This window comes from Perca flavescens, chromosome 13 (genome assembly GCF_004354835.1).
Source record: "Perca flavescens isolate YP-PL-M2 chromosome 13, PFLA_1.0, whole genome shotgun sequence".
Taxonomy (NCBI): domain Eukaryota; kingdom Metazoa; phylum Chordata; class Actinopteri; order Perciformes; family Percidae; genus Perca; species Perca flavescens.
In genome coordinates this window covers 28,261,368-28,278,374 of record NC_041343.1, presented here as the reverse complement: position 1 = coordinate 28,278,374, position 17,007 = coordinate 28,261,368, and the positions used below count along the sequence as shown (strand labels likewise).

At 39.9% G+C, this 17,007-nt stretch overlaps 2 protein-coding genes across 6 annotated transcripts in view; both read right to left on the bottom strand.

The window, feature by feature from the left end:
- The window catches only part of slc37a2 (solute carrier family 37 member 2), a 17,648-nt gene extending 10,112 nt beyond the window's left edge, over nt 1-7,536 (bottom strand). The window contains exons 1-6 of the mRNA XM_028596378.1: nt 6,959-7,536; nt 4,757-4,838; nt 3,625-3,715; nt 3,175-3,253; nt 2,918-3,053; nt 488-564 (exon numbers count right to left, since the gene is read on the bottom strand). Coding sequence (XP_028452179.1) covers nt 488-564; nt 2,918-3,053; nt 3,175-3,253; nt 3,625-3,715; nt 4,757-4,838; nt 6,959-7,017 — 524 coding nt within the window. The 5' untranslated portion in view covers nt 7,018-7,536. The remainder of the gene's footprint in view (nt 1-487; nt 565-2,917; nt 3,054-3,174; nt 3,254-3,624; nt 3,716-4,756; nt 4,839-6,958) is intronic.
- Nucleotides 7,537-8,479: 943 nt separating this feature from the next.
- ccdc15 (coiled-coil domain containing 15) lies at nt 8,480-16,648 on the bottom strand. 5 transcript variants are annotated; one of them, XM_028596516.1, is made up of 10 exons: nt 16,188-16,648; nt 15,376-15,546; nt 14,867-14,995; nt 13,682-13,798; nt 13,435-13,557; nt 11,536-11,655; nt 11,347-11,450; nt 10,836-11,030; nt 8,997-9,145; nt 8,480-8,780 (listed from the first exon to the last, which is right to left on the bottom strand). In XM_028596516.1, the coding sequence occupies exons 1-10, from the start codon at nt 16,362-16,364 to the stop codon at nt 8,680-8,682; spliced, it is 1,386 nt and encodes a 461-aa protein (XP_028452317.1). In that variant the 5' UTR covers nt 16,365-16,648; the 3' UTR covers nt 8,480-8,679. The 5 variants fall into 5 exon arrangements, with proteins under 5 accessions (XP_028452317.1, XP_028452318.1, XP_028452321.1 ...); XM_028596517.1 differs by having other exon boundaries at nt 15,376-15,525; XM_028596520.1 differs by having other exon boundaries at nt 15,376-15,525; nt 16,587-16,648.
- Nucleotides 16,649-17,007: the final 359 nt, after the last annotated feature.

Genomic DNA, 17,007 nt, shown 5'->3' with positions numbered 1-17,007 from the left:
ATCTGCACTCATTTTGATGCTAAGCTTCCTGTTTCTTTTACCAATAACTGCTGGTTTCTTCTCTTCTTATTCAACTGTTGCTCAGAGGGATCTTTGTCTCTTTCTGCCCTTTCAGTTGTTAGTCTGGTTGAACCATTGTACAGTGATTTGTTCTCCATGTACAAAATTAAATAATCTATTTGTAAAGAGGACTTTCTACAACCTAAAAGCTTCAACGGCCAGTCAGATATAAAGCGTAGCCCTCTCAGACATCTGACTGGGGAAAATCAAGCTTTTATGGCAGGAGATACCAAACCTTTGAACAGTAGTGTATATTTCAGATTTATGGTGTGGATTTGATGCTTGTCTGAGATAAATCAAACCCAGTTCTCACTGTGCTGTCAAAAAGTGACAAATGAGGATGCGTGAGTCAGCGAGCTACAAAAAAAGCATCTAATGTTGCATCGTCAGCAGGACTACACTGCAGTGCACATCGTGCAGTACTCACTTCCCCTTTCCAAACCAGTTGCCAACACATGCCACCACTGCAGGCCAACCGGTGGTCTGCATTAGCCCGTTCATGACCTGCAGAAGGAAGCAAACAGAGGGAGAAACCAGCCTGTGTTAACATACTGCATCAAAGCCTTTTAACGCTGGTACAAGCATACTTTAAAAAAATAAAAAAAATGCGGACCTGGACGATTCTGCATCGATGCAGTGACAGACCATAATCGATTATTGCCTAATGATGATAGTTGTTGATTTTCTGTTTGCTGCTTTTTTTTGTTTTTGCCTTTTGTCTGTTGTGTTCAGACTACGCTACATTAAGGAAGTGTCTTTTTTTAAGAGCAGATACAATAAAAAAGGGAGTTCATATATCTGACTGCTTGAATTTGTTTATGAAAACCACGTGTAGCAATATATAATACTATCGAGGAGGTGACGCACCGTGATATCGAATCGATTCGAATCATTGACGGGATAATCCACATTGAATCGAATGGAATCGTGAGACCGGTGAGGATTCACACCCCTAGTGAGCAGTGAGTCTTTACATTTACACACCAAACCTACATTAAGCCCAGACACAGTCACACTGCAGTCACATGACGCAGCCGTGAGTCCTGTGATGTGTGAGTGTGTGTGTGTGTGTGTGTGTGTGTGTGTGTGTGTGTGTGTGTGTGTGTGTGTGTGTGAGAGGAAAGCCTGACTAAGCCCCCATGAGATCTCTACATATGTAAAGGAAAGAGATGATAAATACGGTCTGTACTGACCCACAGCTCCCAGTCGTAACCTGTAACGGGGTAAAAGGGTTGTCAATCAATACAATAAATCTATGATTTCTTGATTGCTTCATGTAGGTCTTTAAAATGTATTGATTAATAGGTGTATTATTATCTATACCATGAGTTATATTTCTAATTATAGTTCCCCACAGGTTGTTGAAAGTACTTGTGGAATTTGACTCCAGAGTAGGGTCATGTGATCATGTGAGGCTCATCTGACACATCTGAGCTAGAACACAGCATTGCTTTCTTGAGCTACAAACTATGGAATAGACTTATTTATTTAACCGCATAAACATCAAACGTTCTCTGGTTTCAGCTTCTCAAATCTCTTTTGTTTTATAGCGTTGGTTAATTGCTGGGTTTGGACTGTTGAGACAAAACAAGCTATTTGAAGACATCACCTTGGGCTCTGGCCAATTATGACAGCCTTGTTTAACTATGTTTTTTTTTTTACATTTGAGAGACTAAACAAGTAAACAGGAAAAAAATATTTGCAGCCTTAATTAATACGCGGGAAGGGAAAGTAGCCTGTACACGAAACTGGTGTCTTCACTTGTTTCTGAGGTAATCCAAGTCTTACAAGACTAAAATCTGATTGTGCAGGGTGAGAGGTCTGAGCTTGATTCCCATACCAGTTTCATTTCCAGCATTTGTGTGTGGTTATTACTGCTTTAAGGAACTTTTTAAAAAAGACTGAAGTGAGACAAAACTCTTCTGACTCTGAATTCACTTGTACTGAGTCCACAGTGAGACCAACATTCATTTCCCTATGAGTCCAGCAACCAATGAAACCCAGCATGCGTGTGCATGTGTTGGTGTACGTTTGGTGGTGAGTCAGCAATAAACAGCTCATCTGATCTCTGTAGTTCCCTTTCTCCCAAAATGGGAGTTTGTTGCATGAAGTAGTTCTGCCTGACCAAATGTAACTGGGCAAGGCTTTGAAGGTAAATTTTTGAAAATGTAAACAAAAGAGTTGTACCACAATAGAAAAACAGAAAACAGGACGTAAACCTGCTCTCAAATTGATAGGCAGATCTTTTGTTACACAAACAAATAGTTAAAAGGAATAGTTTGAGCATTTTGGGAAATATTCACTTTGCAACTAAAATTGTAAAGATGTCAATTTTAAAATGGTTTTAAGGCTGAGTTATGTGCTGTAACAACCGTTATCCATCCACGCAGACTGTCACGTTAAGGTATAAATGTACGTTGTCAGATAGGGTCAATGAGCACAGCTGTTGGTCTCTACAGAGGCGTGGTATCACCAAAACTGGGACTACAGTAAAGCTGTACACAGTTCCCAGCTGTTGTTCGCCAAGTTTTCTACAAAGTAACTTCACCCTGAAACCATTCCAACTACTGCTCCACGATTAGCACGTGCAAGCTTATTCTGCTAAATGTATTAAAGTGACAATTTTGCTGTTTGTAGGTCCCGTTGTAGCTAGCACAAAGTGGCAGGGTCATGGAGTTGCCAAAATTACAGGGTAACTTCACGTCAATCTAACAGTTAGATTTGGCAATTTGTTGTGTTAATGTGGAAATTCTGTTCTGATGACGGCACCAAGGAAAAGGTTGTGGGGGTAGTCTATGTTTACAAAAGGTACAAAAGAAAGTGTATAATTTTATATAATGTGATTTTGTGTCTTTACCTGGATGAAGGCGTAGTACCCTAACGAGTGGATGTTCCAGTAGAAGCCGAGGCCGAACAGACATGTGAACAATCCACTCCCCAGCATACCAAAACTCAGGTAGTAACGCAGAGGGAGGCGCTCTCCAAACATCCCACTGTCAACACAAGAAGAAAGATTATGACTCAATAAAGCGCACTCACACACGCACACACACACATACATACACACACTTAGAGACAAAAACATAAGGTCCGCAGGCAACAGCACATACAAACCTGAAAAACATGCCGATGGCATAGGCAACCAGGAAGGAGTTATCCAAGACCCCAAACAGCGTCTTATAGTTGTCCTGGTCTAGAGGGACAACACAGATGAAACTATTAGCTTTCTCCATACAGTATAACCATTTATAATTCTAGATATTTTATAAACTAGTAGGATTTGTACAGCACAAAGAGCCCTCAGGAGCTTCCCACCCAACACGGCCACTTGTGTTTGGTGAAACGCATGACTGAGCCAGGGTCTTCAACCAGTAAATGAACCCTGCCATGAGGGGAGAACAGCCCGTGCCTAAATGAAAAGGATTCTAAAACTGTACCTTATGACACCTTAATATCCATAATGTGGCTATATGTTGAGGATCACATATAACAATATACATTTCCCAGTGCTACTTTGCAATATCTACTCTTTAGTTTACAGAAACAAAAAAGTAAAGAACTTACCAAAGGGCTCCCAGTCGCACCACGTAGCATTATCAGTTACGTTAAAGTCTACTGGCCGAATGACTGTGGAACAGTTTCTGTGAAGCTCACTCTGAAAATCAGACAGAAAAACAGTTGAAACGACCCAGATAAAACTCTCGCAGACACAGTAGAATACGGCACTACATGGGTTTAGATATTGGTATCATACAGGGGTTGTAGGACCTTGTGAGTGCAGACAAATGAGTCTTTTTTATTGTATATGCCTTTCATGATATTAAATGTGTCCACTTTTACTGCAAATAATCTGTCAGTAGCGTTAAAGGACCGTAATCTATACCATAGCTGCTGCATGTTTTTGACCATTTATTAAAATACATAAAGAATCGAAGCAAGCAAATGCTCTTTCAGCATCTAAAGGATTTATAGTGCATTTTATACCAAAAGCATGTCTGAAAAATCTGTTGAATCATTATGGATAAGGAGAGACGTATAGGGGTCAAGAACATTGACTGTTAGCTTTTCTGTGTGCAGAGCATTCAAACAGGGATTTATGCTTTTTTTGTGTGCAGCATGTCTAAGAGTTAGGGATCTAATTGTGACAAAAAGGCATATTTACATATTAAACAGAGCCAAGTGTTATAGAGAACGGGTGCAAAAACAACAACAAAAAAACAGAACAAAACAAACCCTCAAGACTGAAGCTAAACAATTATCTGCTAAGATTGTCATAAAATTATTCAAAGTGATTGTTTACTGCTGCCGCTCGCCTCTGTAGAAATGTTGCCGTCTGAGGTTTTCATTCCAGGAATATGTGCTAGAGGATTGTTCAATTTAACCTTGAGAGATAACAAATAGCTTGGATGGGCGCGATTGAGATAAAGCTATTTTTCTAACTCTGTATAAGAAATTCTGTTGTTCGTTGTTTTCCTCCATTCATTTATCTCCTTTCTAATCCTATTGTTTCTTTAAGAGGGTGAAGTCTTGTGCATAAGCTCAAATTCTCTTGAGGCTAACTGGATTTCACGTTTTCAAAACTGATATGAAGGAGCTCCAGAGAATATCTTACAGGCAGCATTTGACCCTTGACCCACACGTGTCAAGTTCCTGCAAAAACCCTGTAGCTGAAAAGGAGTAGAATTGTCCCAGTCACCTTAACAATGCTGATAGGTTTCCGTGACAGATGGTAGGCCGTGTAGAAGAGGAAGGTGAGGAGAAGAATGTAACCGCGATACCTGAACAAGAGAGATGAAAGAATAAAGATGTGGTGGCACAATAGGTATTAATTATAGTAATGTTATAACTAATTACAATACTGGCAATTAAGCATTTAATCTTCTTCAATGTGTACATTTTGAAAGGAGAATATTTTACTTGACTTTGAGGTCATAAAACAAGAGTTTTTACACATAAAAAATACTGTAAGAAGAAGAAAAAAAAAAAAAAAAAAAAGATATATTTTTATGTTAAAACCTTTCTATTGACACAGAAACATGAGCAAACTGCTGCCAGCATGTTATGGATCAACTGTGTTTATACTGGTGGGTATCAGAGAGTGAGTAACTTATTTATTAGTCAAATATCAGCAAAATAATAAAAATAGTAAAATGATTATCCCTAAACCACACACCTGATCTCAGCCCATGAGGAGTGTGTTATAACATATTTCTAATGCTAGCAAACTATGATAAAATATTAGAAACATATCAAGTTTTGACAGATCTGACACCAGTGGTGGAAAGTAACTAAGTACAGTAGATGTACTTACGTTTTGTAATCCTTACTTAGAGTATTCCCATTGAATTATTACTACTACTTTATTCTATCCACTACATTTGAGAGGGGAATAATGTACTTTTTTTACTCCACTACATTTATCTTACAGCTATAGTTAATTTACAATTTAAGATTTTAAAGTAAAAAAAAAAAAAAAAAAAAATACAAAACACTGTTAAAGATTAAACCAGTGGTCCATATACCTTTAATTATTACCCAATATTTCACAAAGAAAAAAAGAAAGGCTAGAGAAAAGTCCTAATAATTATTATTCCTAAAATACTTATGTACTTGTACTTAAGTGTATTTTGAATGAAGACTTGAATTTGTATTGGAGTATTATTTCCATTGTTGTATTGCTACTTTACTTAAGTGAAGGACCCAAGTACTTCTTCAACCACTGCCTGACACTGTCAGCAAAAACTGAACATTGTAGACTTCACAAAGACAGGATTCATTGCAGGGCTGCTGCATTTGTTTGCATTAGATGAAACAGGTGTACCTAACCGACAGGTACATCAGTGTTTATAGCACATCCTAGCGTAGTGACTCAACAATGTCGCTCCTTTAGCTCCTCATTATGTTTTTATCACATATACTTGAAAGATGGCATGGCATTGTTAAGAAAGAGTTTCAATTAACATGAATTATTCATTACACTGAAGGATTTTGCAACAGACAGCCTGCCGGAAATGCTTACAAATGAATAAGAAGTGCGTAAATGTGTACAGGTACAACATTTACTTGGGATTCTCATAACAGAGCAGGAACTGTTTTATAATTGATCAGTCAATTTGCAAGCACACATCAAATGCAAACATCTGATGGTTTCAGTTTCTCAAATGTGTGGATTCTATGCTTTTTCCAGTCTTACATTATGGTCAATTAAAAAATATTTGCGTTTTTGATGGTCAATTTCTTTTTTTTTTTGGCAGGCATCCCCTTGGGCCCTTATGATGTGATCATGCAAATAATTATTGGTTGCAGACCTGCTGTGATTATCTCATAGTATAACACTGTCTTATTATTCAGACTTAGTAAATCAAAGTTAGAAGATACAAAGTAATTATTTGGACATAATTAGTCCTACTTTTTTTTTTTTTTTTTTTTTCATTAGTTTGTGAAGAATGGGCTTCTTTTTTACTAAAGTGCTGAACCATGAGGGACTTGATTGCTGGATAATCGGCACAAAAACAGTAATGAATACCCCCACAGTGTGAAGTGACTGAAACTGAGAGGTTATTAAAATAAAATGCCCCTTGTCTTTTACCAAATCGATTTGGCGTGGCTGTTGATAGTCTCATCGAAACTGAAACGTACCTGGCGCACATAGCCCAATAAAAACCAGCAGTAGTAATGAGTTTGTAAGGTAGTAGGATATAGAAAATTATGTATTTATATAGTGAACCCTGGGTTAATAGCCCGCATTACAAATTCACAGAATGTGTGTTTATCGATGCGGTTAAGACAATCATTTACAACAGGGGAGATAACACACACGCACATACACACACAGACCAACGGCTGTAATGGGTTAGTTTGTGGAGAACAATAGGCATGGATGATCATGGAAACTTACCAGCTATCTCGAGAGAAAGACGTGGTAAATCGTATGCCAGGAGCCAGGGGCGACTTCATTTTTTTTTTTGGATGAAAACTTGCGTCAAACTTTAAAAATACTTAGATTCCAGGCATGTCCTCGGCGTGATATTATCGGACAATTAAAGGCACCGTTTGTAGCCAATTTACCGGCTTTATTAACGGGTAGTAAAGGCACAATGCGGGTAAGAGAGATAGCTAGCCTTGGGGAAAAAACACTTACTGGTTTTGTACTAGCAAACGTTAGTTACCGGTTCAAAGTAGACCCCAGCTGCTAACTAAAGGAATAGAGCAGTAGCCATGCAGCTTCGTGGTGGGAGACACAGTCCGTAAACATCCAGCAGTTCTCCATACTGAGAGTTTATATTACGCACCGGGTCCGGAGAGCCAGCCTACATCTGTGCTGCTGTAGAACTTCAAAAAAAGGCGTCCGTTATGATTGAAATAAAAAGGATTATTATTAGCCTAAATGTGTAATTCCATAAGATTTTCCAGACGGAGCCCCGGCGGCCACGTGATCATCCTTAGCTGACGTCACGGCAAACAGGAAGCAGCTGAGAGCTGCGAGAGGTTCCCAACATGAGGGTCGGGACCCGGTCGGGACCCCTTCTCAAAGGTCGCAATAGGGATGGCAAGATGATTATTGATGTGGAATAAGAAATGAGAAAAACAGGCTGTGGTGATATGCAACTAAGTGCATTTACTCAAGTACTGCAAAATTTCGAGATACTTGTACTTTAATTGAGTATTTCCATTTTATGCTACTTATACTTAGGGCTGAGCAATATATTGATATATCGACATCGTGATATGAGACAGGATATCGTCTTAGATTTTGGATATTGTAATATCGTAATATGACACAAGGTTATCTGTCCCTGGTTTTAATGGCTGCATTACAGTGAAATGATGTCATTTTTTTGAACTTACCAGACTGTTCTAGCTTTTCTATTATTTCCCTTTACCCACTTAGTCATTATATCTACATTAATGATGATTATTTATCAAAAATCTCATTGTGTAAATATTTTTTTGTAAGCACCACTTGTCAACCCTACAATATCGATAGAGGTATTTGGTCAACAATATCGTGATATTAGATTTTTTCCATTTCACCCAGCTCTATTTATACTTATATTCTAGTACATTTCAGAGTCAAATATTGTATTTTTCACATTTATTTCATAGCTTAAGTTACTTTCTAGATTTGAATTATTAATATAAAATGCAAATCCAGAAATACACAATGATATATTATTAAAGGTTAAATCACCCAGCCAACAATAACGTGGTTGAAATAAGCTCTAACTTTACCAACTACAACTTTAAAGTGATGGAAACATTAAAGGGATAATTTGGTTAAAAGTGGGGGATTTTTTTTTTCCCGCTTAGTCAAAGGGTCAAAAGACAGAGGGTGTTGTATGTTGTACAGATCGTAAAGACCCCTTGAGGCAAACTTGTGGTGTATGTATATGTATAACTTGACAAAGTGACAATTTGACCTTTTTGTATTGTATTTTATTTTTTTGGGAAAGGTTCACTGAGATGCAGCCTCTCTTTTGCAGGACCTGATGATAGCACTAAGAGGAAAAGTCTATAGGATACATCATCTAAGAGCCAATGATGTCTGGACAAAATTCTGCGCCAATCCGTCTCGTAGATGTTGAGATATTGGGTCTTGTGATATCAGTGGATGAAAAGTCAAGGATCATCAAAGTCAGTTGGCTTCATCTTGTGGAAAACACGAATGCCTGGACAAAATGCCACGGCAATCCATTTGATATCTGTTGAGATATTTCCGTCTGGAGATAAAAAATAATATCAATGTTGGCCTGTAAGGAGTCTGTTTCAGTTCATCAGCATCCTTTACTGTAACTCCAAACTCAACATTGTTGAATGTAACGCCTTGGCATACGCTGTGGAGTAGACAAATGACTGTCAGTGCTTTGAATGTTTTCATGTGTAGTTCTATTAAAGCTCAGTGGTGGTGGTGTGTGAGGCAGGTGTGCAGTGCGTACCTTTGGGATTGTTGTGGAAGACACAGTTGTTAGCACAGGTGTCGGGGTGGGAGTCCCAGAAAGAGGATGCACAGCAACAGAGAGGAGGCGGCTCCAGCCTCTCCTGAGACAGTCGCTCCTTCATCTGAGCTCTCAGAGCCTCAATGAACCTGGAGAGTTACAATCAGCCTGGTGATCAGCTTCACAGAGCCACGTACACTTTTATTTAGGGTGCACATGTAGTTCACTTCATTTGGTCCAGCTGGTGGTCCATAGTCCACTTTACTGAACTGTATAGGGCTGTCCTCGAATACAGAAATTGTTAGTCGACTAACACTCATATGATTTTGTTGACTGAGTTACTCTACAAAGAATCATTTAAAGCTATAGTGCGTAGTCTCTGTCGCCCCCCATGAGGAATTCTAAGTAATGACAACAAAACTATCAGCGCATCCCCATGATACAAGCCTTAAGGCTGTTTTGCAGTTCTGCGTAGGCTCCACGCAGAACTTTCACCGAAGCCTACGTAAGTGTGTGCGTCGAGCCGGCATGTGCGTGTGTGTGTGTGAGCAAGGGAGAAGAGAGTACTGACTCTAGAGTCATAGTGAGAGAAACAAAGTGTCTCCCCTGTTCTTTCTGACCACGGTGGGAAATCTGTAGGAGGAAAAGTTAACCATCTCCTTGATTTCATGTTTATGGAGAAGAAGAACCAGGAAATGAGTCGGGAAATGCAACACTACCCAGCCACAGCAGAGCAACGTGTAGTTACATTTTCCAAGAGGTGCACGTCAGGCTCCGGACCATGCGCCGTCGATTCTATGCACAACTATAAAATGGCCTTTACGTGATCGTGCACGCGCCCCATCCTCCACACAGTTGCTAGTAGCCAAGGAAGACAGAGGATTAAAAAAAAATGATGGACTCTTTAGAAAAGGTCATTATCTTCACTTGAGCTTCTGCGCGGGAAAGTCACCAGACAACAATCTTCTGAACACAGTCATACTGAGAACTACAGAGAGAGTTGTGTGGAGCTGATAGTCTTAATTAAGTTTGTAGCAACTCATTTGGCAGTGGCTTGAATGTAACGGATGTTTATTATTATCAGAAAGTGACGCACTAAAGCTTTAAAATCACTTTAAAGCTTGTGTTTACCAGAGATGTGTTCATTCGTTTCTTAGAAGGCGGTTTTATCAGACTTCTCCCAGCTTTCTCTGGAGCCACAAAATGCTACACACAACTTTTTTTCACATATGCAGTTGTACTCCCCTGTAAACACACTTTGATGTGTAAAATCGGAGTTCCCCTTTAAAAGGGGCGCTATGCAGTTTTGGCCATTTCTTTGCTGTTTTCTTGCTTTTTGCTCGCAGGTTTCTCTATAGAGCTCCCCCTACAGCTTCGGAATAGATATTTGGCAGCTCCGATGTTTACTCGTCTTTGACTCCTCGCTCGGTCAGCCTACTGTTTTCTCTTTCTCCGTTCCTCCGATAATGCTTTCCTAGCTTTCTGCTTCTTTTTTGCCGGCTCAGCCTTGACGATAGTGTGAAAAACTCCATCGCTACCTTGTTAGCCGGTTCCTGAATGGGCGTATGTGTGCAGTGTCGTGAAGCAATTCGTTACATCGCGAAACCTGACATCACGCGATACTCCCTGATGCTGAGGACAGCGGCTCATCAGCCTAAAGTTGCAAGGGTGGTTTTTCCGCTCACAGGCGCTAGGGGGGAGCGAGACGACCACCATTCAACTCGACATAAGTCATAGAACCATTCCAATGACTCCGAAGCTGTTCAGGTAAGGTAATTTAAGCTAAAAAAAACCTGCATAGTTCCCCTTTAAGCTTTGGCAAATTACTACGTTAATTACCTTGCAGTCACTTTCCCTTTCTCCTCTCTTTTTCTCCTCTGCAGCTCCACAGCTCTCTCCTCCTCCTCAAGCTTCAGTCGCTCCAGAATCAGCAGCTCTCTCTCCTCTAGCCTTTGTCTGGCCTCCGCGAGCTGCCGGACTCTCTCCAACTTTCTCTCTTCCTCCAAACGAATCTGTTCTTTTTCAGCTTTGATCCTTCAGTGAAGACAGGGTACATATGAGAGGAGACCCAGGCTTAAAAACCACAAGTACTTTACAGTCATTTGCGAGTATTTTAATTAGTCTGAATGTTTTACACCAAGCTTTTGTGAATTATAAAAGGACTTAAACATACTTGAAATCAAGGTTTGAGGTTTCAATCAATCAATGAGGTTTTTCATAACAAACATTTAACAGCCATCTTTCGAAGCTACAGATTGTTTGATACTCTAAAGACAGATTTCGGGTGTAGAATCACTTTAATTGCACCAATAAGAGGAAGTGAGGCAGAATAAAATAGAAGTCTTGTCACCTTGCCGTCCTCTTCAGGTGTTTCCTGTTCTGTTTGTTCTCCTTCACTTGCTCTCTCTCAATGTTCATGTACTGACGGCGGTGCACCAGGAACTGAGACTGACGCTGCAGAGAGAGACGTGCTTACGGTAACATTTGGTCCTGACAGGACAATTAAAGTCAAAGGTCCATGCACACGTCTGATGTATACCTGTCTTTTCAGTTCTTCTTGGTCAGTCAGAGGCCACAGTACCGGGGGGGCTCTGAGGTTGGACTTGAAACCAGGACCAGGCTGTGATTTGTCAGAATCCCACAACACAGGTCCACTAACCTGAAACATATACACAGTCAGATAACAACATATTTTCTCTTCAAGCTCCCCACTTCTGTCTGGTGATAGTCTATATTTTTGTTATATCTTATGTCAACAAATCCTATAAAAGAACTGATTCCTCAAACAAGTATCATGTGTTTATTCAAAGCCTGATATGCGCATATACTTCCTCTGTGACATAGAGCTCTAATTGTTGTCAATAAACACCAATGAGCCACACCGTTGCACCGGGTGACATGTTCTTCATTACTATTAAGACACACACACACACACACACACACACACACACACACACACACACACACACACACACACACACACACACACACACACACACACACACACACACACACACAAATACTCTAACTCCTGACTGAGAATCATTGCCAACAAACACAATATTTCCTCATGTTTGAGTAATGTTTACAAAAAACTACAATATACAGTACTAACAAAATGTAACAATATATGCGTACACCGTTTTAAACGATTTATATCTTCGGTGGGAACCAATGTGCTTGGAGTGATGCAGTTAGAAAGTATGAAGAGAAGGACTAACACGTTGCTGGTTTAGTTCATTTCAAAACAACACAAATATAGAATATTAGCAGCCTTATCCTTTTAACTGTTGAAATGCTTCAGCTGCAGCAGGGCGTAGATAAATCAAACTAGGCATAAACTGCACTATTTAGGGTGGTTGTTCATGTTAGTATCCTGGACATGTAATGAATCACAAAGCATTACAGGGAAATGGAAGTTATAGGAATAATTTACCACTAACCTTGTACACTTCCATCATGTGATGTGTCATAAAGTGTGACCCTTGTTTCACACTTGTAATTACACTCGGTCAGCTGTTTAAGGCCATAAAGTTTGAACTATTTGGGTTTATGATTTGACGAGAGCCACCTGAAGACACGTTTTAGGTCTTGTGATGCTGGACTGTCTCATTTGGAGAGGAAGGACCCATCTTCCCCCGGAACTGGGACACAGCTACTCTTAATAACTCACGTGGCATCTGGTCAATCCAGGCTTATGATATGGTACGATGAGACCAAAGTTAATTATTTGGCCATACTAAATGCTATGTTTGCCGTAAACAGAGCGTTTAGCTTTTGAGAGGATCACATCACAAACAAATCGAAATGTCAAACTTTTATCTACATCGCAGTGTTTTTTTAGCCTGTATTTGTTTACGTTTTGGCAAATCTGCTTCAAGTCACCCTGCGTTTTTAGCTGCATGCCTCGTCAATTGCTAGATTGACTTTTGAAAAATCTGAATCTGATGATTATGTGGCAAAATCTGAAGTTATAATAAGCACCTTTTTGTTGGATTTCCAAGCAGATTTATGAATGTATAAAGGATTTCAACACTGATACCAGTGGAAAAAGTGAGTTTTTCTGATCCTAGCTGTATGCGTACAGCATGATGTCTGTGTTCATATTTGACTGAATTATGACTCTGAGGAGGTCTTCGGTGTGTTTGAGGCAAACCGTGTCAGGTGACAGCTCAAGACAAAGCTTTGTATTACTGATCAAGCATGGATGTTTGCATCTGTTCAGAACACTTTCTGTTCATAACCGAATAATGTATTGTATTTGTTACATCCCTACTTGATACAGTGAAACTGCAATAAAATGAAAACTATCAGCCATGGAAATAACTGTAGGATGTTGTTATAGGATATTGGTAAAGGTCTGCATATCCTGCATCCTAAATTAATTTATAAAAAAATAAAAAATTAAACGTGAAACTGCTGCACCATAGGTATTAACCTTCTGCTGAACGAGGGGACATTTATGTTGACTGGTGAAGAGATGATCATCCCCCTCTTCCTCCTCCTCTTCTTCCTGAACAGCCTCCTCCTGCTCTGCTCTCAGCACGTGAGATCCAGGTTTCTGTTGGGTGCAGGGGAAAATCTGTATTATTACACTTTGGATGTGAAAGAGAACACACACACACACACAGTATAGGACCACTGTGTTTTTAAAAGAGGAACAAATGTGAGACACAGACACTCACATGTCTGTTGGAAGAGATATTCCATTTGCCTCCAGGAAGGTCTGACGACATTTCCCCATGGGGGATCATCCGACAGGCAGCCAGTCTGAGTCTGACCTGCCTCATGCCTCCACTAGACTGGAAAACCATGGAAATAAAAACTCCTACAGATTAATCATCGTCACATTATTGTATCACTCACACAAGGAAACAGCAAAAAACACACACATTGCACAACACACTGAAGAAAATAAGGGCAGACTGTACATTACAAAGGGATGACAGAAGATGGTGGTTTGTCTTGGTCCCCAGGCAGACTTTGATCCTCCGCAGTCAGCATAAGAGCCTGACAGGAGACCTACATTTTGTAAAGACCTCTTAAATTTGGTTGTTAAAAGAACTGTGACCAAGAAATGTACTGAGCGGGACATTTTACAGTTGAACTTCTCACCAGTGCTCTCTGGTGGGCCAGCTGTGTAATAAAGACACTGTTTCTGAATGACCTCAAAACATGCAGCCATGTGTAATGGTTGATCATGTCTCTCTAAAACCCTGGGCATTAATCTGCTGCTATAACAGCCTCCACTCTTCAACCTTTTCACAGTGGTTCACAGTCGGTCTTCCAGTTCATCCCGAAAGGTTTTGGATGGATTTCTGTGCGGGCTAGTCAAGTTCTTTCACAACAAACTGGGAAAAACCTCTCTTTATGGACCTGGCTTTGTGCTCAGGTGCATTTTCACTCTTTCCTCTTCGTATGAAAGAATATAATTAATGTAAAAAGGGTAGGTGTAATTAGCTCAGGCTTCAGCCTACACCTTTTCAGTCCAGTTTATTTCTTGTATATATAAATATTTTATTAGTATTGTTGTTTTGTTTGTTTTCTGGTCTATTCATTTGTTTGTGGAAGTAAAAGCAACAATGTTATGTTGCTTGTTATCAGTGCATTAACTGTTGTGCGTTACAGATGGCCGAAAAAAATTAAATAAATAAACAATGTTGAGAAAGGAAACAGGAGCACCTGTTACCAAAGGTAAAACTTTCCTTTTTGTTGGAACAAAGCATAATTGTCCATATACTTTTGTCCATTTTATATTGTTTATACTGCGATATTGATTAATGTGGAGAACAGTTTTTGGGAAGGTGCGCACACACCAAAACAGTAAACAAAACTAACTTCAATTATTTAATAATATAATACCGTCTCACCTCCTGAGGGCTCCCCTCCGTCAGCCTCCGGTGTGCAGCATCCCCTGCAGACATCAGCCTCTCGCCAGCGGACACATGCTGGGTCCAGACATGATCCTGCTGATGTGGGATTCTCCTTTCAGGTTTCATCTGGACGTAAACACGCAGATTTACAAGAATAAGGTCAATCAGGCAGGGACAACGGCAGTACAGGCAACTATAATAATATAATAATGCACTACTTTATTAATCCCGCAAGGGAAGATTCCAATGTTTTCACTCTGTTGTTATTACAACAGAGTCTGAATTACACACACATGCTCAGTACCTCTACATGCACTAATGGAGAGATGTCAGAGTGAGGGAGCTGCCCATGGAAAGGCGCCCCGAGCAATTGGGGGTTCTGTGTCTTGCTCAAGGGCACCTTGGCAGTGCCCAGGAGGTGAACTGTTATTGATTTGATTTCTTGTCTGCTGTTCTGTTCTTTACATATTTGGAGAAAAAAAAAAAATGAATCAATCAATCTTTACCACTGAGTCTGTCGGAGGCTGCTGTCTCTTCTTGCTGACTTGAGCTTGCTGTGCCACACGATGGCGTACTTCATCTTGAAATCGTCGAAGGCTCTCTTCAGTCTCCCTCCTCTTCTCTGCCTGGATCTCCTCAGTTAGCAGAGCCAGAGCCTGAACCAAGACATGGGAAGACTGTTTGGATTACTTTAGGAAAAATAAGGACTCAAATTAATGTGACTACCACAGAGTTAAAATACTTTGTTACAAGTAAAAGCCCTGCATTCAAATCTAACTTAAGTTACATACAAAAGTATTACTATCAAAACATAATTATATTATGCAGAATGGCCCATCATTGGATTACAATTAGTGATGCATTAATGTGTATGCATCACTAATATTGCAGCTGATAAAGGTGGAGCTAATTTAAACTATTTTTAAATACTGCTGGGTAACTTAATTTATAATAATATATCACTATGTATTATTATATATAAATGATCAAAATCTGCAAAGCAACTAGTGTTGTTAAATAAATGTACAGGAGTAAAAAAGTTGGCTTGTAAAATGTAGCTAGGGGAGTTGAAGTTTAGGTAGCATGAAAATGGAAATACTTCTCAAAAAGTATATTACTTGGGTAAATGTCCACCTTGCTGAGTATTGCTGCTTTTACTTAGGTAACAGATCTGAATCCTTCTTCCACACCCGGTTAACGTTTAGCTAAACTTAAACCTGCAGGCTGCCTGGTCATCATCGACAACGGTTTGTCAGCAGCCTGGCAACAGTCAGACTCACAGCTAGCTTTGCTAATTAGCGTTAAATGCCAAACTCACAGACGGGTGCTCCACGAAGTCTTGCCCGCCCTCCACCCAGGCTCCCACCGCCACCACCGCATGGTTCCTCTGGGCCAGCACCTTGTTGGCACCTCTGGGGACTGGGTGTTCTTTGTTGCGGCTGACTGACGCTTTGCACCTGCCGTTTGTCGAGGTTATAAGCCGGCTGGTACTCATTTGTAACGTTAGCCTCGCTAACCTGATGCTAACTCACTGCTTAAAGATATCTTCTCGTTATCCGGTTGGCGTAGTTATACATTGACATAATCGTAACGTTATAGTGGGTTTGTCGACAGTATTATAATATTCGCTAACTTTCAACGAGAAAACAACGAAAAATCACTATAACGCTTGTCAAAGCTTAGTAAACACCAACTGAATTGTTTGAGTTTCGCTCACTTCATCTTCTTCAGTTCTTCTAGCTTCCGGCGTTTCACCAACAGTTGACTGGCGCATTACTGCCCCCATCCGGACAGGCAAATACTTTATGGAAATTCATTATGCCTTAACACGAAGAAAGAGGGACAAATCAACTATCCATCCAACCATTCATATATTAAAAAAACTATTAAAAATTAAAAAAAATACTTAATAGTATTTGAAATGATTACATATAGCTTACAACAGCAAGTGGAGTGAGGCTTCAATTATAGCTCCCATTACAGTGGTAGAAAGTAAGTAGGCTAAGTAGACTTGATCCCTTGGTGAAACTCACAAGCTGCTATATAGCATAGTGTACTATGTTATATAGCATTGTAAGTCCTTCGCCGACTGACCACTGGTCGGTGCTCAGGCATAAAGATAAAATGCTTTCTATTCT

Excerpts from the sequence above, each read along its gene's own strand:
- ccdc15 (XM_028596516.1), bottom strand. The coding sequence starts at position 16,364 with ATGAGTACCAGCCGGCTTATAACCTCGACAAACGGCAGGTGCAAAGCG. Across the intron at positions 15,547-16,187 it reads ACTTCGTGGAGCACCCGTCT|TCTTCCCATGTCTTGGTTCA; the intron begins GTGAGTTTGGCA and ends TAATCCAAACAG. Across the intron at positions 13,558-13,681 it reads ATATCTCTTCCAACAGACAT|AAACCTGGATCTCACGTGCT; the intron begins GTGAGTGTCTGT and ends TGCACCCAACAG.